This window comes from Phascolarctos cinereus, unplaced genomic scaffold (genome assembly GCF_003287225.1).
Source record: "Phascolarctos cinereus isolate Bilbo 61053 unplaced genomic scaffold, phaCin_HiC Scaffold_726;HRSCAF=1367, whole genome shotgun sequence".
Lineage (NCBI taxonomy): Eukaryota > Metazoa > Chordata > Mammalia > Diprotodontia > Phascolarctidae > Phascolarctos > Phascolarctos cinereus.
In genome coordinates, this window is record NW_027556098.1 from 329,875,230 (window position 1) to 329,898,929 (window position 23,700).

Below are 23,700 nucleotides of genomic sequence, written 5' to 3' on the forward strand. Positions count from 1 at the left end.
CTTTTTATTCAGTACCAACGCAGGTATACAACATTACTGTTGTAGTTTACAACTGGTTTAATTATATTACATTCATGAGTAATACCTTTTAAAATTCTTCTTTAGAGACATTGCTAGAAAAAGTGAAATTTTGGCATTGAATCTATTTATTACAAATAATGGTGGCAGATTGCCTAAGGGATGAAATCACAACTAACTACTTATACTTATTTAGCACAACTTCATTTAGGTAACAGTATTGTAGAGTGAGACACTAACCAGGTGTTACCATAATGGATATCTGCCCTAACTGTAGCAAGTTTCCTTCTCAAATGCAAAATAATTTAAATGGCAAGTACCAGAACCAAACAAAAAGGAGATACAAATATTAGATAGGAAGCTTCATAGCCCACCTTTCTTCTTGACTGGCATTCTTGGATCTCTCAGCAGTCACTGGATTCAAGGATTTGTTTACAGGTATCAACTGTATCCAACTGGACTAAAGCCAAGAGTCAGGTGGCTGTTGCAAAGTACTTCTGCTCAGCCTTGAAATCCAAGTTCAGTCTTCATTTTCACCAAGATAGGAAGTAATGTTGAATATTTTTTCCACAATTAACTTTTAACACCTCCCACAGAATTTAGAGGAAAAAAGATTGGAGTTTCACAAAAGTGTCTTTCAATTCTTATAAAATATTTCTTAATTTATAAAAAAAACTGAGAACATTATTGTTGGTATAGAAAACACTATTAGAATTCCTCTTCAGGCAGCAAATTTGGTGTAAGTTTAATGACTCAAGGCACAACCCAAATTTAAACAACTCTCACTACTCTACAAAATCAACTTCAAAGCCATCCAAATTTGATGATAAAAGACGCCCAGTTCTAGACAGGAGAAATTTTCAGGAAAAAGCAAACAAGCCAAAAAGAAAACAACTTTTTTTTTAAAGCAAAGTTCTTTGCCTCTGGTTTCTGCAAAGGTGGGTGAGTTTGAGATGTTCCTTGGGACTGAAAGGCCGGTTTCTATTCACTGGACAAGAAGTTTCCAATCTCACTCCCTCAAATCAGACAGCATCCAGGTTGCAGTCCCTTTCATTTCTTCCCCTTTTCTGCTGTCCAAGCCACCCAGGCTTGTTCTCTAATGCCACTCTGATCCTGCCATGTATTAACCGAGGGAGAAGGAAAGCGCTGCTTTGGCATGAAGTCATTAAAGTGACAGCGCTACTCAATGGGCACTGGGTGCAGTATGAGGTGGCGGAGCAGCCTTCTTCACACTGGAGCCATTCACATCATGCCATCTCGTCTCACCCAAGCAGCTGCCTGACCGGTGAGGAAAAACACAAAACCCCCTTTTTCCAAAGGACAAAAACCACAAGCCCAAACCTTCCCCAGGGGTAGCCTTGGAGATGCGGTAGCGTTAGCCTGGGAAGCACGAGCCATGCAATCGGGTCCGCTCTCTTCCCCCAAAGAAAGGGCTCAGCAGCTTGGCCTCACCATCCACCCTTCCTCTGCCCCCACCCCCAGCCCTACCCGCACTGTCGCCTCTGGCAGAAAGGGGGAGAAGTCTTTTGGGGGGCTGTTTCTCCGCCACATACACACACTATGCCCAAGCCCCGGGGGCCCACACTCCTGTCTTGTAGGAGAGGTGGCACAGCCTTGGTGCTGGAGGAGAAGCAATTATATAACTCGCGTTAGGGGCTCCTGGAAGATGGAAGGAGGTGCGGGTTCGGCTGGGGCTATGTTGGCTAGGATGCCTGGGGCGGGGGTCAGTGGGGGGTGCACGACTACGCCCCGGGCGTCCCCCACCCGGGCGAAGAGCAAACACGGCGCGGGGTGAGGGGATAGGCGAGCCTCTCAGATGGGCAGGGGTCTGTCTGTCGTCGCCCCTCACCAAGTCACTTCCTTTGCTGGAGGGTGAGGGGGACAGCAGGTAGGGGTGCGGGGCGAAGCCGACAAAGGATGGTTCGAGATGTGGCTCCTGTACCAGGGTTTGGGAGACGTGGAACCCAGAGTCTGCTCGGGTCTACAGAAGCCTAGGGGTACCCAGGCCTAAAGGCAGGAGTGGGTGGAGGGAGAGGGGGAAGGTTCATCCCGAAAAAGGGAGGGGGAAGAGTGCGGAGTGGTTGCCTGGCCAACGCAAAGTGGTCGGGAGCGACCCGCCCGGCTTCTCCCACAAACCAATGAACGGCTGCGGTTCCAGGGCAGCGGAGGCCAATCGGAATCCGAAGAGAGGGCGCGGCTTTTGACCATAGTGAGCGGGCCTCCCTCCCCCTCGTGCTGGGGGCTGGGACTAGGGGGCGGGGCCTGGGGCAAGAGCTCGCGGGACCTGGATTACCATAGGTCATGTGAGCGCCCAAGATGGCGGCTCCCAGGCGTGAGCACCGGGAGAATCAGTGAGCGGGCGGCCGTGGTCGCAGCGCGTGGAGACGCACGCGAGGTATTGGCGTGGGCTGTATGCGGGCGAGCTGGGGCGGGGTCGAGGGCCGTAGTTGTGAAGGGTCAAGCCTTAAGCCTGATCGAGCCCTCCGAGCACTAGCTGCGAGGTGGGAGGTGCGGACGCATCCTTATTTGTGGAGGAAATCGAGGCCCAGAGAGGGTTTGTTTTCAGCACGGTCACACTGGGGACCAATGCAGAGCACGTGACAGGCTGCTGCTTTTTAAAAACACGTTTGATAAGCTGCTTTCCAAAATTCTCCATTCCTAATCATAGTATCATAAAGGTAGAGTTGGAAGAATCTTAGAGGTTATTGAGCCCAATCTCATTTTACAGATGAGAAAACCGAGTTCCAGAGAAGTAAAGTGACATATCAAGGGACAAACTGCCTATGAGTGTCTTAAGGAAGGATTTGAACTCATCTCCCTGACTGCAAGCCCTGGGCTCTCTGTTCACAGCCCATATAGCTGCTCCGTGGTGTTCTGTGAGCCAACTGGGTGACCACTTGTCGAAGAAGTGGTAGAAGGGATTGTATTTTAGAAAGGAGCAGTTAGGCCTGGAGTCAGGAACAAGTTCAAATCCCAACTTCAGACATTTCCTAGCTTTGTGACTCTGGGCGAGTCATTTAACCTCTGTTACCTCAGTTATCTGTTGGAAAATAAAAAAAAGATGGGAGGGAATAATAATAATAGCACCTACCCCCCCTCCCCCGTTGTTATGAGACCAAATAAGATAATATTTGTAAAGTGCTTAGCACCTGGAGCCTGGCAAGGCAGTATGCACAATATAAATGTTTGTTGTTCTGATAAAAGTTGGGGAAATAAAATTGAATTAAAAAAAAATTGATTCTAACTCTGAGACTGTGATTCTCTTGTCTAGCTGATAAATTCGAGCAAGTCTGGTGTAATAGAAAGTCTTCTAGATTTGTAGTCAGAAGATCTATGTTCAAATCCTGATCTTGTACTCAGTTGGCAAGCTGCTTCTCTGAGCTTCAGTTTCATCCTGTGTTGCTGTTATTTGTCTTTCTTTCTTGAAGAGGACCATGACTTCAGGGAGGTGATGCCATGACATGCAAGTGAATTGGATTTAAGTGAGGGAGGGCTATGCAAAGTCACCAGACACACTTTCTACTCTGGAACCTTCTGCGTCCAGTGGCCATGAAGTAGGATCAGGACAACTGGAGATTGCCCTGGATGCAGTGAGGACCTTAGCCTTTTCTAGCCAAGATCTTTAACAGGTCTCAGTTTGACTGACTGAGGCAATGCCCATTCAGTGATTAAGGCTTAGTAAGAAACACGGTAAAGAATGGCCTCTTAAAAAAAGAATAGATCTGGAAAGGGAAGACCCTCAGGGTTTCTGGCCAAAACAGACACAATTGCTGTTTGTGTTCATTCTGAGCCAATCAGGGCCCAATGACCTAGTAGGGCTTGGCCTGGAACCTATTGTTGGCCACTCAATAACAGCCAGAGTGATTTGGGGTTAAGGTTGGTCTTCAAGAGGGAAAAAAGTTTCAGAGATTAAAATTTACATTCCCTTTGGCCAGAGCACACACATGGGTAAGGGTGTGATATCCTATGTGGATGGGGAAAAAAGAAGGAAGAAAAGAAAGATCCTCTGTAAAATGAAGATAATACATCATCTTATTAAACCACAAAGCACTTTGATCTACATAGTGTATATTATAGCCCCAGTAACACAACCTCCCCCCCAACACCCCTCCCCCAAAAAAAGTAAGGTCCCACACATTTTTAGTTCTACTGCCTTCCCTCTGTTTATTATTCCCTGTTTATCCTGTACAAAGTTTGTTTGTACATGGTTATTTTCATGTTGTATCCTTCCATTAGACTGTGAGATCCTCAAAGGCATTTTTTTTTCTGTATCTCTTTTGCTTAGAACATGCCTGATAGTTAGTAAATGTCTATTGACTGACTTTCAGTAGTTCAAGGTATGAAAAGATAAAGGCCTGTACCAGAGAGTTGACTGTCAAAGGTGAGATGTGAGATGTTAAAGGTAGAATCAACAGGACTTAACAACAAATTGGATACGGAAGGATAAGAGAAAGTGAGAAATCAAGGATGATATATAGGTTTAGAGCCTGGGTGACTGGGAGGATGGTGGTGCCCTTGACAGTAACAGGAAAGTTCTGAAGAGGCGAAGGTTTGGGAGAAAGAGAAGTCAGTTCTGTTTAGGACATGTTGAGTTTTAGATATCTACAGGATATTTACCTTGAGGTGTCCAGAAGATGTGAGACTGAAGGTCAGGAGATGGGGCAGCTGGGTGTGGCAGTGGATAGAGCACTGGCCCTGAAGTCAGGAGGACCTGAGTCCAAATCCCGACGTCAGACCAAATACTTAACACTTACTAGCTGTGTGACCCTGGGCAAGTCACTTAACCCCAACTGCCTAAAAATTTAAAAAAAAATGAAGGTCAGGAGAAAGTTTTGGGCTGGATAAATGGATCTGAAAATTATATGCATAGAAATGATCATTAAATCTATAGGATCTAATGAGATTCCCTGAGCAAAACAGTGTAGAGGGAAAGGAGAAAAGGGCCTGGAATAGAGCCTTGAAGGATACTCACGGTTAGTGGGTGTGATCTGAATGAAGATCCAGCAAAGGAGTTGGAGAAGGAGCAGCTAGACAGGTAGGAGGAGAACCAGGAGAAAAGTGTCATGGAAACCTAGACAGAAAAGGTTATCTGGGAGAAGAAGGTGATCTACAATATCAGGCTGCAAAGAGGTTAAGAAAGATGAGGATTAAGAAAAGGCCATTAGATTGAGTAATTAAGAGGTCACTAGTACCTCTGATGCCAGTTATTTCAGTTGAATGATAAGGTTGGAAGTCAAGCTACAGAGTTAAGAGAGTGAGAGTAAATGAATTGGAGGCATTGATTGTAGATAGTCTTCTCAAAGAATTTAGCCACAACCAAGAATTGAAATTGAGGGAATGCCCATCAATTGAGGAATGGCTGAATAAGTTGTAGTATAAGAATGTAATAGAATACTATTGTTCCATAAAAAATTATGAGCAGGTGGACTTCAGAAAAACCTGGAAAAACTTATATGAATTGATGCTGAGTGAAGTGAGCAAAGCCAGGAAAACACTGTTTACAGTAACAGCAACATTGTGCAATGACTAACTTTGAAAGACTTAGCTGTTCTCAGCAATGCAATGATCTAAGACAATTCCAAAAGACTCATAATGGAAGATGCTATCTGCATCCAGAGAAAGAACTATGGAGTTTGAATGCAGATCGAAGCATACTGTTTTTCCTTTTTTTTTCTTTCTTGTGGTTTTTCCCTTTGGTTCTAATTCTTCTTTACAATGTGACTAATGTGGAAAAAGGTTGAATATGATTGTATATCTATAGCCTATATCAGATTACATGTCATCTTAGAGAGGAAGGAGGGGAAAGGGGAGAAAATTTAAAACTCAAAATCTTATAAAAGTGAATGTTGAAAACTAAAAATAAATAAATATTTAAAAGGGGGGAAAAAAGAATTTAGCCAGAAAAGCAAGAAGAGAATAAGATGATAGCTGCTGGGGAGGGTTGGATGAAGTGAGGGTTTTTTAAGGCTGGGGGAGATAGTGACATAGTAAGATGTTTATATAAAGGAGTTAAATAGAAGCACTAGAACTTGGATTCAGTCAAAGGACTGCAGTTGAGGGACTAGAGGGTCACATGTGGCCTCGAGGCTGCAAGTTCCCCACCCCTGCACTAGAATAACAACTCAGGTCTTTTAGTTCAAAATGCAGTAGGTTCAGTTTTTTCCCCCCATTTACTGTACTGTCTTTCTTTCATGCTATCTTTCATGTTGTGCTATTGTTGGGATTAAATAGATAAATGTATGTAAGGTACTTTGAAGAAAAATATATATATATATATATAAGCTCTTATTTATTGTTTCCACAACGCCAGGATGATCCTCAGGTTCATTCTCTCAAACTTCATAGTTTAATTATAATAACTATTTACATATTATGTGCATTTACAATTAGTCTACCATCACCAAACAAAAACAAAACACTTTCTACTTAACATCTCATTCCAACTCCTTATAAACTCAATACTCAAATTTTCATTTATTCTCCCTTACCTGCTTCATTTCCCTCACCCTTCTTTTCTAGACTATGTTTTGTTCTTTCACCAAATTCTCTCCAGAACGTTGAAGTCTAGTTATAGGCTTTAGTATTTTTATTTTGGTCTCAGAGGGAATTAATCTTTAAAATAACAATTCCCTTTCCCCTTTTCATTAAGACCTCAGAAAGACATCATGAGAGGCAGTTTGATGTAGTGGACAGGGAGTTTTCCTGGAGTCAAAAAGATCTGTGTCCTAGTACTGCCCACTGGCTGTGGGACCCAGGACAAAAGTCACTTAACGTTTCAGTGCCCCAGGAGTCTAGCTTGGATCTGCTTTGATAGAGGAAGTTACTTACCTGGAGCTCCCTGTAGGAATGAAATTTTAGGACTGGTCCAAAAAACAAAGGCATCATAAACTCCTTCTTTATGTCCCCACCCTAATCTTCAATAATTAATTGCAACAAAATTTATTAGCATGTTCTAGGCCCTGAAGATACAAAGTTTAAAAAAACACAATAGTGCTTACCCTCAAGGTTACATCCTTCTAAGAGGATATAACCTGTGCACAGATAAATTCAGGGTAATTTGATAGAGAACAGTAGCAATTATGGGAGACTAGGAAAGACTTGTTAGGGTATTGGGGCACCTGCACTGAGGCTAACTAGATCCTCGTCTTTTGCTAGCAAACCTTCTAAAACCAAGGATTACTATGTAACCTCCCCAGAGCCTTCTCTTGGCTAAGTGCTCTTTCTTGCCTATGAACATTGTATTGCCTTTAACCAGCACTTTCTTATATAAGACACTGCACATGACACACCAGCATTGTCCTAGTTCTATTTCCTGCAGGCTCTTCAGAATCTTTTTATGTCCTTACTCTCAAGTCCAATTTCTTTTTCTACATATAGACATCCTTTGATTTAAAATATATTTATATATATGTAATACCTTTCTGGTTTCCCATTTTAGGTCCATGGCCTTTATCAAAACTCTGCTCTACCATTATCTTCACCTCACTTTTTTTTTCGTAGGTTGTCTGTTTCTTTTTCCAAACTCTTTCAGCTGCAGACTATTCCCTATCTGACAGTCAAGGCAATCAGGTGGAATTTAAAGTAACCCCTCTTCTCCCTCCCCCACAAAAAAAAAGAAATTAACAGAATTTTATATAATAATAAAATCCAAGGGGCCATAACAGAAAGGGAGATACTATTCGAAATAACTACAAACTGCAAAAATATTAAGGGATCACTCTATAAAATACACAAAATACTTATATATAATTCAATATAAAATTCAATACAAAAGAAATAAAGAGCTGGAAGAATATTCAGTGCTCATGGCTAGGTCATGCCAATATAATAAAAATGGCAATGTGACCAAAGTTAATTTACAATTTTAATCCTATGCCAATCAAACTATCAAGTGGATATTTTGTAGAACTTAGCAAAATAATAATAGAATCCATTTGGAGAAACAAAAGTCTAGAATGTCAAAGAATATCATTTTTAAAAGGTAGGAATAAAAGGGAAATAGCACTTCTAGACTTTGAACTGTATTGTAAAGCCGCAGCCAGCAAAACCATTGCGCACTTTTTAAAAAAAAATTGATCAGTAGAACAGTGAGAAAACCAGGGATAAAAGAACTCAGCAACCCCAGTATTCAATAAACCTGAAAACATAGATTAAGAAAGAGCTCCCTGTTTGATAAAAACTGCTGGGAAAACTAGAAAACAGTCTGAAAGATATGAGGCTTAGACCAACATCTTAAACATTTTCCACAATAAATTCAAAATAGATTCTTGGAATGAATATTAAAGATACCATAAAAAATTAGAAGAGAAATAGATCATATATCTTTTACAGCTATTTTCTTAACCAAACAAAGGATATAGGCAATTACAAAAGATAAGAGATAACCTTAATTACATGAAACTGAAAAACTTGGGCACAAATTTAATGGATTTTGCATAAGAAGGGAAGCAGTCAAAATTTTGGATAAAATTTCTCTGGTATCTAAGATATATAGGCATCTGATAGATATAGATACACACATATGCAACTGGGTAGCTCAGTGGATAGAGCACTGGACCTAAAGTCAGGAAGACCTGAGTTCAGATGTTAACCTTAGTCACTTACTAGCTAGGTACCCTGGGCAAGTCACTTAACTGCTGTCTACCTCAGTTTCCTCAAATCTAAAATGGGGATGATAATAATAGCGTAGCCTCACAGAGTTGTTGTGGGAGTCAAATACTTGTAAAGAGATTAGCACAGTGCCAAGCAGAGTAGACACTTAACAATGCTTATTCCATCCATCTTTACACACATATATGTGCCAGAAAGCCATTCCCCAATAGGTAAAGGTCAAAAGATATGAATAGTTCTCAAAAGAAGAGTTACAGGCAACAATGTGAAAGAATGCAATCTTTAATAAATGAAATGCAAATCAAAACCCCCCAGAGGTTTCACCTTACATAGAGCAAATTGGCAAAGATGACAAAAGATGGGAGTAGTGTTGGGGGAGTGTGAGAGGATAGGCACTCGTGTACAATTGGTGGAGTTGTAAATGAGTACTGTGAGTTTGGAAAGCAGTTTGGAATTAATGTCATTTCTGGTGCTCAAATCCTATCAGTTTCTGATGTTAAACTGTTTGACAGTGCCAAGGACTTTGGTGGCCACACCTTTCTTTTCTGGGTCTTCAGTAGCGGGGTCTGTAGTCACTGCAGGATCAGTGGCCTGGCTGCATCTCGCAAGGGCTACTTCCCAGGATGATGGCTGAGGCCACTGGGCTGGAAGTGCTGCAAGTGCCAGGCTTCTTAGGTTTTGGGTCCTGGGCTGTCTCCATCAGTCCCTGAGAAAAAATGATGATACAAGGGGTGGGGGTGGGGATTTGACTTGTTGCCTCCTCTCTTCTTCAGGATACATTGAAGGAGTGCATTGCTGATTCAGGTAGGCTTGTTGTGTGCCCTGTGTGTGGCAATTGGATAGCTGGCTCCTTTTCCACAGTAGTTGTTTCCCTGGATGATGGTTGTAAGGTCTGGGCTAGAAACAGTCTGGGGAGGTGCTTAAGCAAAGAAAGTGACTTAATCCCTTAAGCCCAGAAATAGGCACATCACCCAGGAGGTCATTGATAAGAAAAAAGTCCCTATATACACCAAAATATTAGTTTTTGGTGTTGACAAAGAACTGGAAACAAAATGGGTACCCATCCATTGGGGAGTGGCTAAATAAATTTTGATACAGGAATGTCATGGAATATTACTGTGTCTTAAGAATTCACAAATATGATGACTACAGAAAAGCATGGAAAGATTTAAATGAACTGAAAACAGATTGGAGAAAACAAACAAACAAACAATATACCCAATGAAGACAATGGGATAAATAGACAACCACCAGGAAACAATCAAAAGTGAAAGCTACAAAATTACTAAGAATATACATGGCCCCAAAGAAGAGATAATAGATAACACCTCCACCCTACTCCTTTGAAGAAGTATGAGGTCCACAGTTTGTGGAACTTTGCTTATGTTTTCAGGCTTTTTCATTGTATTGATTGGTTTTGTTGATTTTTTTCTTTTCCTTTCTTTTTTAATGTTTCCTTGATGTTTTAATGTTCCTTAATGTTTCCTTAATGTTTTAATCCTTTAAAAATATTATTTGTTGTCTGGGATAACTCTCTGGGAAGGGAAGGAAGAGAGATATTGGGAGTCTTTTTGACAAAAGATATCAATAAAAATTTATTTTTAAAAATAAAGTATGCTCCCAACTTTTCTTGTCCTCGACCTTTTAAAAGTTGGCATATAGTTTACTTGACACTAAGCTGTAAAGTATTGCCGTCTTTATCATGCCTGGTTCCTCCTTCCTTTCGTGCTTGCTATATGAGCTGCTTTCTAAATCGTCTCTTTTGCCATAGAACCTCATCTGGACTACAGAACCTATTAGTAGAAGTCATCAAAAACTTATTTATGAGAAAAGGAGCATCAGAAACTACTTGATACAGTTTTCTAATGATAACTTTTCTGTTGCTTTCATTTTTATATCCAGTTTTTTGGCGCACACCAAGAATGTTTCCTGGTCTCATTATCTCGTTTTGCCCCATACCAGTATGCTGTCATCCATCTGAGTTTTAAATGGACTTAGAGCTAGACTGGACAATGAGGGAAACTCGTTCTGCCTTTGTTCCCATAAGATATTCTACTTCTATGGTTCTGTGTCTTTCAGGGCTACAGGATGGCAACTCATACATATGTTCAGTCAGATCCTTCTCCAGAAGAAATAAAACTCGGAAGATTAAGAACTAGTGACCTTGTGAAAAAAAATTTGTGGCGTCTCTCCAAAACAGAACAGTAAGAGATCATTGCCTGTGGAATTCCCCCTCCCCGCATAATCTGTGGGCATTGATTTGATTTGTAGCACTTGCCAATTTTTTTGCTTCTGAAAATAGAGGAAGAACTTTCTTAACCATTTGATGTGGCCCAGGAAAAATAAGAGGCATAGGTTGTGGAGAAAGATAAATACACAAAGAGTTCATTTCTCTAATCCCCTCTTTCAATTACATTAGTTCATAAGTTTTAGCTTCACGAAGGACCTTAGAGATTTTCTGAGGGGAAGCAACACATTTCAGGTAAGACCTGAGAAGCAGAACTGATATGCAGACCTGATATCTCTCACTCCAAATCCAGCGTTCTCTCAACTCCACCATGCTGCCTCTTAATTGGAATTAAACCAGCTCAGGCTTCTTTACCTACTCAGAACTGAGTACCACCAAGAAGGCATATACTACTAATAGCATATATTTTGTGTTATGCAATAATAATAGCTAGGATTTTATAGCACTTCAAGGTTTGAAAGCTTTCCACAATATTAACTCATTTATCCTCACAACAACTATAAGAGGTAGGTATAGATGGGGAAACTGAGGCAAGCTGAGGTTAAGTGGCTTGCCTAGTGTCACAGAGCTAGAGGGTGTCTGAGGTCTTATTTGAACTCGAATCTTCCTGAATTAATTAAGGTCCAGGGCTCTATCCACTGTACTAACTAGCTGCATTTTTTTCTCCCAAATAACAGTTAAAAACCTACTGCGTTCCTGATGCTGTGCTAAGTGTTTTGAGTATGCTTGGTATAAAAGCAAACAAAATGGTCCCTGCCCTTAAGGACCTTAAATTCTAATGGGAAGAAGATAACAATTCCTGGGGGAATTGCAAAGACTAGGCTCATGGTGGGGAGGGGGGGGGGTGGGGAATCAGGAACATCCATAAGTTCTGCTAAAATGGAAATGGTCATCCTAGTCAGAGAGCCTGGAACCATTAAGTCCGCGTTTTAGTCATCCTTTGTGGCATCAGGCTTTGAATTTGGTAGGTGCTTAAAAATCTTTTTTGAATGACCTTGAACTCCATAGGAAAAGTCTTCAGTCACCAATTCCCCACTGACAGTTTCATTTCCTAGCCTAATGAAACTCTAGGATAGCTTCAAAGTTCTGTATAACAGCTGGTCCTGTGTCCTTGCTGAGACTGGAATGGGGATGTGGCAGAATTTTGAAATAGGTAGTTTTTGTGCTTTATCTTCTCCAGTACTTTTAGGAGTAAATGAAATAGAACGATACGTTTGTCTGATTTATCTAGTTAGGCAGCCATGGACCACATTTTCTTCAGTGTGTCTGGACTAATCAAGAGGCAGTGATTAGGATTCAGGGGATATTTTTGTAACTTTGTCCTTGCTAAACTTTCTCAGTAAATATCCATTTGTAAAAGCTTTTTTAAAAAAAGCTTTAAGCAAACAGAAGAAAGCAAAACTAAGATACTAAAACACTACACTTAAAAGCAGTTGAACTATGATGAATTATAATGATTATAATGAACAATCTCAGTCTTTGAGAATTAAAGAAAACACCCCTCTTCCTCTCAGAGAGGAAAGAACTATGAATATTGTAATTTTAAGTAACTTCTTCATTTTTTTTTCTCTTTTGACTGGGTTCTGAAGGGTTTCCCCATCCTAGGCAGTGCCAAGGGGTGCAGCATCCCTGCCACCACTGTGGGCTCACAGATGGAGCCCTTCCTCGTAAGCAACTGGGCCTTCCCAAGTAGAAACCTCACTTTAGTTTAGGGTGATTAGCATCATATTTACTAAATCTCCATTTCTCTCAGGTAAGTCATAACCAGGAATTATTTGTTCAGTAATCACAAAACAGTTCTGGAATTCAGGATTTCCCATTTATTCACTCCCAAGTTCTTCTGTTGATTATATGTAGATGAGCACTTGCCCTGAGTAAGCACACTGGCTCTGCAGTCAGCTCTTCGTATATTAAGTTTCATATATATTAAGTTTGGTTTTCTCTTTCTTTCAGTAAGCAAAATTGTCAAAGCCTGTCAAAACTGTTAAGCAATAAAAGGTTCTATAAGGCTAGTAACGTAAGGGAAATTACTAGTATTAAAACAAATCAGCAACAAGTCAACAACATTTATTAAGCTCCAATTATGTACCAGGTACTCTGCTAAGCCCTGGGTTATAAAGAAAGACAAAAACAGCCTCTATTCTCAAGGAGCTCACAATCTAATGGCATAGGTAACATGTAAGAATCTATGTATGAATAAGATATATGCAGGGTAAATTAAGGGGGACTAGAAAAGGCTTTTTGCAGAAGATAGGATTTTAGCTGAGACTTGAAAGGTAGTAGGGAACACGGAAAACAGATGAGAAAGGATATCATTCCAGGATTAGGGAACACCCAGTGAAAATGCACGAAGATGGAGTCTTACATATGAGGAGCAGAAAGGCAGGCATAAAACTTTTTCAAAGGAAGCAGTTATGACTTTGCTCAAGGCTGTGTAGGTCGAAAAACTCTTTTTTAGATGTTGGGAAACTAATTACAGTGATGATAACATTGGGGGGGGGAGTTGTTTTGGGTTTTTTTTTTACTTCAGGGCTGGTGCTCTATCCACTGTACTACCTAGCTGCCTCCACGATAACATTTTTTGATGTGCTTAGGGGCCTCATACATTTCACCTATGATGAGTCTTATCTGTCACTTTTGAAAAAGACAAATCAAGAATTATCATTATTAGCAATTAAATAAGATCTCTCCTTTGTGTGTGATCTAAAATGACTATTGGAGAAAAAAAATGTGCTGTTCTTGACTTACTTTTGTTCCTTCTCTTTACTTTTCTTGGCAGGATCACATATACTTATGGACCACTGTTTTTGGCGACAAATTCATCTTTAAGTGGATTCTTAGCAAACTACTTTTTCAGGCGTTATATGAAGGTTAAACAGCATCCTTTTAAAACATTTGTGCCATTGTCTGCAATTCCATTTTTGACCACTGAAGTAACTTATAAGTTCCTTGTAACAGATCCCTTAAGTTCTGGTGAGTATTCATTTAGGAATGCTTAATTTGAGAGCTACTATCTCAAACAAAGATGTGTAAGTGGAATGCCAAAATTCTATACACCCAAGCCATTTATACCAAAGTATCTTTAAATAGCTATTAAAGCTTAAAACGACACTTAGATTTTTGAAATACCATAGATGGATGGATGGAAGGATAGATGGATGGATGGATGGATGGATAGATGGATGGATGGATGGATAGATAGATAGATAGATAGATAGATAGATAGATAGATAGATAGATAGATAGATAGATAGACAGTTATACCTATCTATCCCTGTACCTGAGCCTTTGAATTTTTATCAGTCTCAGAGTCTGTTGGTCAGCTAATATGTAAGGCTTCTCCAAATTACATAAGTGACTGGCAAAAACCCTGAATTTCATGTAATCGTGGACATTTTATATGGTAAGGAAGTTGAAGTATGACTAGAGGACAATGTGCACTAGAATTGAGACTTGGGAGGTCTAAGGAAGGAAAAAAGAACCCTTTTTGGTCCAGGGAGCCTTTTATATGTTAGCAGGAATGCAGTTCTGCAGCTGCCCTGTGATAGAAATGTGTGCCCTATTCCATGAGCTCCTGTCCCTTCTCGTACTTGCCTACGCTCACACTCCATCATCAGGCTGTACCTCATCATGCCCAGTGTATCTTTGTGTGAACTCAGCTTTTCTTTTCAGTCCTGCCTTGCCTTGGACATTTAGCCCTGGGCTATTCCTGTCATGGTGGCAGCATATAGCAGCCTAATGAAGCTTCCCAGAAGGGTGGTCATGCCTGTAGGGTGTTTACTTAACCTCAGCTGTAGAGTTAATAGAGGAGTGGAAGATGGAGACATCTCTGTACAGGTACCTAAAATTCATTGCACATGACTTTGCTGACGCAGACACTGCTATATTCCAGGTGATTTAACCGCAGACATGAGTATTTTGAGAGGTGCCTGTGTTTCTGTGTTATGTGGTATCTTTCATCCCTCTGCTTTGGCCTTTTTAAAAAATGGGCGTCTGGCAGTCAAGTAAGTCTCTCACTTTTTTGTTTGTTTGTTTTCTTATCTGCCTTCATTCTCTCACAGCCAATTATGTCACCTTTAATCAAAGGAAAATATTTTTGTATTATAAATTATTGATTTTAACTTACATGACACATTTACGTAAGCTACATGGTAAGAGTTGCTGTTTTGACAAGCTATTGGTCATATATGTTTGCAGGAAACTGATCAGCTTTTTTTCTTTAGGTATGAAACTGTTCCATTGCCTCCAAGAGGAAGGAGTTTACACCACTGGACTACATTTTGTCAACCCGCTGCAAGGCTAATGATTATTCCCATGATCATTCAGATTGTGTCTGGAGGATATCTTGCTTCCATGCAACATGAAATATGTGAGAGAATATTTGAAATGCTTGAACATGACTGACTTAAAAATTAACCTTTTAATGTATATGATGCAGTTTGGAGCATTTCACGAAAGAGTTGAATGTAAATCAAGCACAAGCAACATAATGTATAATACATGTACAAATTAAAATTATGTGATATCCTTGACTAAAATACAGGCTCCAGGAGAGAAAGGATTAAGAATGATGATAATAGCAACATAAATATGGCACTCTGAGTTTTACAAAGAGCTTTGCAAATATTATCTCATGTGATCCTTACAACAACCCCATGAGATTGGGACTATTTTTATCCCCTCTTTACAGATGAGGAACCTGAGGCTGAGAGAAGTTAAGTGTCTTGTCCAGGGTCACATATCTATTAAGTGTCTGAGCCTGGATTTGAATTCATGTCAATCGTGACTCCAATTTCATCACCCTATCCACTGCACTTCTTAGCTGACTTTTCCATTTATATGTTCTCTTCAATGCCTAGAATATCTCACTGGGAGACAGTGTTGTTTAGTTTTTTGGTTTTTAGTTAATTTTTTTTTAATTAACAAATTAATTTTCTCTCTCACAACTGCCCCTCTATTGAAAAGAAAAAATGAGACTTTTGTTAACAAATATGCATAGTCAAGCAAAACAAATTCCTACATTGACCATATTCAAAATACACACACACACACACACACACACACACACACATACGTGTCTCTCATTCTGTACTCTAAGTGCATCACTTCTTTGTCAAGAGATAAGTAGCAAGCTTCCTCCTCAGGCTTCTAGAATCAGGATTGGTCACTGCATTGATCAGAATTCTTAAGTCTTTCAGAGTTGTTTATTTTTACAGTATTGTTGTTATTGGATAAATTGTCCTCCTTTTTCTGTTCACTCTTCATCAGCTCATACAAGACTTACCAGGTTTCACTGAAACCATTCCATCATGCCCATCAGTTGGGGAGTGGCTGAACAAGTCATGGTATGTGATTGTAATGGAATACTACAGTGCCATAAGAAATGGCAAACAGGGTGATTTCAGAAAAACCTGGAAAGATTTAATGTAAACTAATGCAAAATGAAGGGAGCAGAACCAGGAGAATAGTGTATATAGTAACAACAATATTGTAAGGGTGATCAGCTGTGAAAAACTTAACTACTTTGATCGATACAGTGGTCCAAGACAATTCAGGACTCATAATGAGCAATACTGTCCACCTCCAGAGAGAGGACTGATGAACTCTGAGTTCGATTGAGGCATACTGTTTTTCACTTTCTTCATTTTTCTTGGGGTTTTTTGTTTGTTTGTTTGTTTTTTGCAATATGACTAATATAGAAATATGTTTTATATGACTTCACATGTATAACGGGTACCATATTGCTTACCATCCCAGTAGGTGGGGCAGAAGCTAAAGAGAGACAATATTTAGAACTCAAAAATTTTTTAAATGAACGTTAAAAATAAATAAATAATTTTAAGACCATCTCTTCATCTTATCGCACGATAGTATTACATTGCATTCATACACAGAAATTTGTTTACCATTCTCCAGTTGATGGGGACTCCTGTAGCTTTTGTACATGTGGATCCTCTTCTCTTTCTTGGATCTCTTTGAGGGACAGACCTGGTAGTAGTATAGCTACTGTACCGAGTCCAAAGATTTGGACGGGTTAACGACTTTGGGGGCATAGTTCCAAGTTATTTGCCAGAATGGCTGTACCAGTTAGTTCATAGCTTCACTCAGCAGTTTGGAGGAGAATGTTTAATAAGTATTTGCTAACTATAAACTTTTCCATTATTTCTGAAATGGATGGCCATTGCAAACCACTGAAAATTCAACCAAATGGTTTTTAAAAATGAAAATAATACGGTTTTAAAACTATTTAAATCAGCTTTAGAACTCATGCCATTTAAAAAAAAAACTAAAATTAAACTAAAAACTAAAAAAAAAACCTAAATGCTATACCTAATATTCAGGATATAATAACATATAGCACTTTTAAATTATACAAAGCACTTTTCCCACAACAACCCTGTCGGATAATAAAAGTATCATTATTTTACAGATGAAGAAATTGAGTCTCGAAATTTAAGTGACATGCCCATAGTCACCAAACATAAATACTGGGGCCCTGATTCAAGCCCATTCTTCTCTTACATATACAGCTATTGTCCTTTAGTTATCTCAGTTGTGAGAAGGAAAAATAGTTAAGAAACACTGATTGAAAGATGCCGTGGCATCCCAAAGAGAAGAAGGAAACTCCCACAGGAGAGTTATTATGATCTGTTGGAGATGGTCCACTGAAAAGTAGGTCAGGGAAGCCCTCCACTCAGGTCGTTGTTCCCTGAAACTTTACCCCGTAGATCTAGAAAAACTCAGGAGCAGGGCCAAGGCTCTTTTTGCGTTATATAGGCCAAATATATTGTGACATATCCCTAAGATGTGGTTTCTGTTATAATGTAGATGCCACCAGCATCATAAACTTATGAGTTATTCTGTAAAAAGTAAGAATCCTAGAACTAATAAGCATGGCATTGTGAAAAAGAGCTCTGGTTTAGGGTCAGAGGGCCTAAGTTTAAATCTCAAATCTTTCTCTGTGAACCTAGGCAAATCACTTACCTACCCTTTCTGGTTCCCAGTTTCCTTACCCATAAAATCACAGGGTTTAGAGAGACTAGATGTCTGTGGCCCCTTCCAACTCTTAATCTGTGATCATGTCAATGTAAGGGGGATCCTAGCCATTTAAAACACTTGTTGGTTTAAGGAAGGTTTGTGTGATTGTGTATGTATGTGTGTTTGTTGTGTGGGTGTGGGTGTAGGTGTAGGTGTAGGAGGAGGCCTTAATATGGTTACTTTTGTTACTTCAGATAAGTGAAACTTTAATATCTGAATCACTATGGTAACAAGCTGGACCTCCCAAAAAAAGAATATGTTACTCAGAATGGCATGTTCTGCTTAACATTTGACCTGCCACTTTGTCCGTGTTCCCCAAATGATTCACATTCCATACATATTTCCAAAGAAGAAAATGTAGGACTAATCCATATAGAAAAAGTTGAAACCAATACTTTCCATATTTCATCTCAATTGCATTTATACATGGGGGCAGCTAGGTAGCGCAGTGAATAGAACACTGGCCCTGAAGTCAGGAGGACCTGAGTTCAAATCTGGCCTCAGACACATAACACTTACTAGCTTGGTCTCCTTGTCATTTTCTTCTTAGCTATATTTAACATTATAGCTGTTGTTCTTCAGTCGTATCCGACTCTTCATGATCCCATTTGAGATTTTCTTGGCAAAGAGACTGAAGTGGTTTGCCATTCCTTCTCCAGCTTATTTTACAGATGAGGAAACTGAAACAAACAGGGTTGACTTGCCCAGGGTCATACAGCTAGTAGTGTTTGAGGCCAAATTTGAACTCAGAAGATGAATCTTACTGACTTCAGGCCCAGTGCTCTATTCGCTGTGACACATGGCTGCCCTAACATTATACCACCCACAGGTCTAAAGGGATCCAAAAGGGACTTAATATCCAATGGGATATTGACCATGATATCTTCTATGAACTAGTTGCTGTTTCTCTAGTTGCTTTTTCTCTTCAATTTATTTGTCCATTCAAAAACATTGATTCAACATCAATAGTGCCATCATTGTGTTTATATTTTTTTACTCTTTCCACCCATCTCTCCTTTGCTTTCCTCTTTCCAGCTTTGTTACATTCAGTGTTTAGTTTTTGGAATGACCAAATTTAGTCAATTTAGACCAAATTAGTCTGATGAGGCAGAGTAGAGTAGTAAGGAGATAGAAAACTGGCAGACCTGGCTTCAAAATCCCACCCCCAACACAGACTGGCTGTGTGTAACCTTGGGCAAAGTCATTTAACCTTGGAGTGCCCCCAGGAAACTCAGACCATGTCAGCTAAACCACATCTGCTCATCTTTATTCATAGAAGGAGCTTCCTCATCAGAACTCCTTCTACTGGTAAAATCACAAGTCTAGTCCAAAAATCAAAAGTTAGTAAAGAAAACAACCTTTTGCGGGTCATTAGATCTTGAGAATTGGAAGAGTCCTCAGAGCAGCAAAGTAGTGTAGTAGAAAGATCAGAACTGTCAAGTTGAAAAGGACCTCAGAGGTCAGCTAGGTCAAGCCCTCTCCAAGGCATGAATCCCTTTTACAGTAACCAGTAATCCTCTGGTCCCCTAAAGACCTCTAGTGACTGAGAACTCACTAGACTTTAAGGAAGCCCATTAGATTCCGGTTGTTAAGAAATGCTCCCTTACAGTGAGTTAAAATCTGCTTCCTTCTAACCTCAATTCATAGGTCCTAGTGTTGTTTTGGGGGGATCAAACAGAACCAACATAGTTCCTTTTGCATGTGGCACTCCTCTAAATGCTTGAAAACCACTATCATTTCATTATCTCCAAAGACTTTTCCAGGAGGAACATCCCTGGTGCCTTCACCTCTTCATTGAACCTGCTCGAAGGTTTCAACATCCTTCTTAAAATGGGGTGCTTAGAACTGACTATGGAATGCCAGAGGTGACCTTTCCATAGCTAGTTCAGAGCACAGGAGGCTTCTTATCTCCATGGAGATTGTATTTTTATTCATGCAGCCTAAATCAGTGTCATCTTTGTCATCAATTATATAAGAGAAATAATTATTAATAAACAATTACTAATATGGGGGATCTAGGGTTTTTTTCCCTTTCCATTTCCTCATTTAGCTACTAGTACAAGGCAGCCTCTGAAGGACAAGAGTTGATGATGAGATTGGGTTCAACCTTGGGCAGGATTCCACCCAACTGAGAAAGCTCAGTTTTAATTCAAGGGTAAAGACCATCTTATCTAGGTGGAGTTCTGACTGTAACCCCACCATTGTTCTACTTTGATAGGACTGGGTGTAGATCCTTTTGTCTGGATTGCCACGGGTAAGGGTGATCTGGGTACAGATGAGTCTTTTTCTAGAAGAGTGATGTAATCAAAGTGGGGAGGGGGTTCCCCCAAGCCCCTCATTAAAATAAGCCCAGCTGTCATAACATTCATTCTCTCACTAATTGTTAACCAATCAGAGTTGATTTCCACCTGTCAGGAACACCCACTCTTCCAAGGGTTTTTAAACTATTAGGTTTCCCCGCCCTGCCCCCAGACTTTGGCTTTAGAGTGCCACTGACCTCATTTTATTAATTGTTTGCCAACCATAATTAATATTAATTATTCAGAAACTGTATCTCTCAGACTTTTCATTCATAACACATAACACTGTTGATTTACACTGGCCAGGATTGAGCGCAAAGCCAACTAAAATCCTCAGGCTTGTCGCATAAAGTGCTGAACTTCTTTCAAGCCACTCTATATGTGTGAGGTTGTTTGTCTCTTAGCCTAAGTGCATGACTTTGGAGTCATATAATAGATAGAATGTCGGCTCCTGATGGAATATCATCTGATTGAGAGCAAGGACTATTTCATTTTTGTGGCTCCTCCTCTGCAGGGCAGGCACAGGGCCAGGCCCATAGTAGGTACCTAATGAAATACTTGTTGATTAGATTATTCACCTTTGAATAACCTATGAGTGTGTCATTTTCTTCCAATACCAAACATAGACTACCAGGGGACTGGACCCAGAATATTTGCCTTATCTTTAAAGCAATTGTTGATTGCTTTAAATATTGTTTTAATATCCTGTTTGACACCGGATATTAAAGACCCTGTAACATTCTGTGATCCTCAAAGTCAATATAATGCAGTCTGTAAACAGAAACATCAGCCTTTCCTAGACTGAAATTAAAGTGATGAAATATAATAGCAATAGGTCATTCAGTCAACAAGCATTTATTAAGCAGACACATGGGTGTGTGTGTGTGTGTGTGTGTGTGTGTGTGTGTGTGTGTGTGTGTGTGTATATATATATATGTATATATATATATATATATATATATATATATATATATAAATACATGGGTATATATTGGCAGGTGAAAATAGGCTATGAGCTGGGCCCAGAATTAAAGAGATTGGGCTAGATTAGATTAAGGGTATTGTGCACTGCTATCAATGATTCCAAGCTACTCACTGCTATAAGAACCCTAATTTTTAATACTAATCATCTCCTAATGATGCTACATGGCTACATGGCTACAAATCATTAAATGCCTTAATCAAAAGAATCAGAAAGAACTAAAACTGCAGATAGACAGTAGAAGTTTGGATGGTAGGTAAAAGCAGGCTGCAGCATGCTAACAATCATGACTTGAATGTGATTTGGGTATAAAAGATATCATCCAGGACATTCCTGAACAAAAAAGGAGGATTCATCCAGAATCAAGGGTGACATGTGGATAGTCGTGATCTGCACAGGTATCTAGCGAGTAAGATTCTCAGCACATTTGGATGCATTTATGGCAAGGATTGCACAGGATGAGAAAGGATGGATGCTTTGCTTTCTGTAAAGCATGTACATATTAATGAGATCATAAATTAATCACAGTAGCAAACTGATTTGGGGGCTATCTTTACTTCCTGTCACGATCTTTTTGATTCTAGGTTCTGGCATCTTGCATATTACTGATTTTTTTTAGCTTTCTGTCCACTGTCAATATGATAAACAAACATGCTTTTTAAATCTTCATCCAAGTCACTGATAAAAATGTTGGTAGGCAAGGACCCTCTTAATACCAGAGACTTCCCTCCATTTTGGCAATGATTCATGAATCAAAACAATACAGTTGTTCAACCAGGTCCAAAACCATATAATTTTATTATAACCCAGCCTCCATTTCTTCATTATATCCATAGAAATATCAAGAGATAATTTAACTCAAATACTTCCTACTATGTATATGGCATTCTCATGATCTACCTGTTTAATCTTATATGAAAAATTCTAGACCAACTTCCTAGAATTCAATTGTGCCCCGACTGCCACGTGATCCTTTCTCCCTCCCCAAAAATGTTAAGATGTAATTAATTGTAAAGATGTAATTTGATTGATGTATAAGGCTAGAAGGTATTTGGTACAATGTCAAGAATTAAGCCAAAATGAGTGTGTTTGTATGGTTTAAAAAAAATTTCTCCCATCTTTCTATTCTCATATTTTGCCAAGTAGGTTCTAATAAAACATATGCTTGGTAGAGGTTGACAAGAATTACTCTGTATTTGAATAACAGACAAGAGTATCAAGATATTCAAAGACATGTAAGGTAAATTATCAGTTTCTATGAAAATATTCCCCAAATTAAGAAAACAGAGAAAGTGATGGCTGCCATGTAGAAGACAGAACATAATTGTTTTGGCAGCATGCAACTAATGGTGAAGGCATCATCTGATTTCATTCAGCTCATTGAGTGATGATGTCCACATCCATGCCAGCAGCATTCTAAGTCCTATCTGCATTGCCAACTTTTTTCTGATCAGGGTGATGTTTCAATTGTACAATTATATTTAGGTCGGAAGCCATCAGCCAGCCATTGTTGTCTGCAGGGTTTCTCTATCTTTCCCTTCCAGATCTCTGTTTCTCTCAGTTTGGGGACTCTAAATCCCTTTAAATGAACTCATGATGTCAGATAGCTTCATGTGCAGCTTGAAGTCAACAAGATGCAAATGACACAGGCTTAATAACAAAGAACATCCTTTGTGGAAGAGGTTGGAAACTGAACTGGATGACAATGCTTGCTTTCTCCTCCATGGAAGTAGAGAGTGCATATATTCTGGAAACTCTATTTCTGGCCTTCTTTAACAATACACTATCGTAGGCCTCCTAGCTCAACTCAACAAACATTAATGTTTACTGGCATTAATGGTCTACTGGCCATTGGCTGAGAGTTCCCTCTTCTTTTCTCTTCTCACATCATTCAGATACCTTCACGGGCTACCTCCTCCTTCACCCTGTCTCATGTGAATAGGTGTCCCTTCTCTTTGCCAAGGTAAACCCCTCTACATGAACAAATGACCCCGTTCCATCCCATCTTGTCCAGCAGATTACCCCCCTTTTCTTCCCACACTCATTAATCTTTGATCTCTCCCTATCTAGCAGGCTAATCACCTCCCCAATGTCATTGTTCCTCTTCTAAAAGACAAACAACAATCCCTACTATTTATAAACATGCCCCTATCTTCCCTATTGTCAAAAAACCCTGACTTGTTCCATCTATCCCAGCTCCTATCATCTTACATCTCTTTTCTCTGTTGTGGCTAAAGTGCAAATCTGACAGTGTCACACCCCTTATTCAGTAAACTCCAACAGCTCCCATTGCCTCCAGAATCAAATATAGAATCTTCAATTGGGTTTCTAAAGCCCTTCCTACCTTTGTAGTCTTTTTACACTTTACTCACTGCCCACATACTCTCTGATCTAGTGACACCAGCCACCTTGCCTTTTCTTGCACATGTTACGCCTTCTCCTCTGTGATCATTTTCCACCAACTGACTCTCCTGCCAGGAAAGCTGTCTCTCCTCATTTCTCCC

At 39.8% G+C, this 23,700-nt stretch overlaps 1 protein-coding gene across 1 annotated transcript; it reads left to right on the forward strand.

Moving 5' to 3' along the window:
• The first annotated feature begins 1,414 nt into the window (after nucleotides 1-1,414).
• Nucleotides 1,415-16,723, forward strand: LOC110213419 (uncharacterized). Its single transcript, XM_020993775.2, has 6 exons — nucleotides 1,415-1,809; nucleotides 2,032-2,413; nucleotides 10,708-10,832; nucleotides 13,656-13,849; nucleotides 14,769-14,880; nucleotides 15,100-16,723. The coding sequence occupies exons 1-6, from the start codon at nucleotides 1,415-1,417 to the stop codon at nucleotides 15,278-15,280; spliced, it is 1,389 nt and encodes a 462-aa protein (XP_020849434.1). The 3' UTR covers nucleotides 15,281-16,723.
• Nucleotides 16,724-23,700: the final 6,977 nt, after the last annotated feature.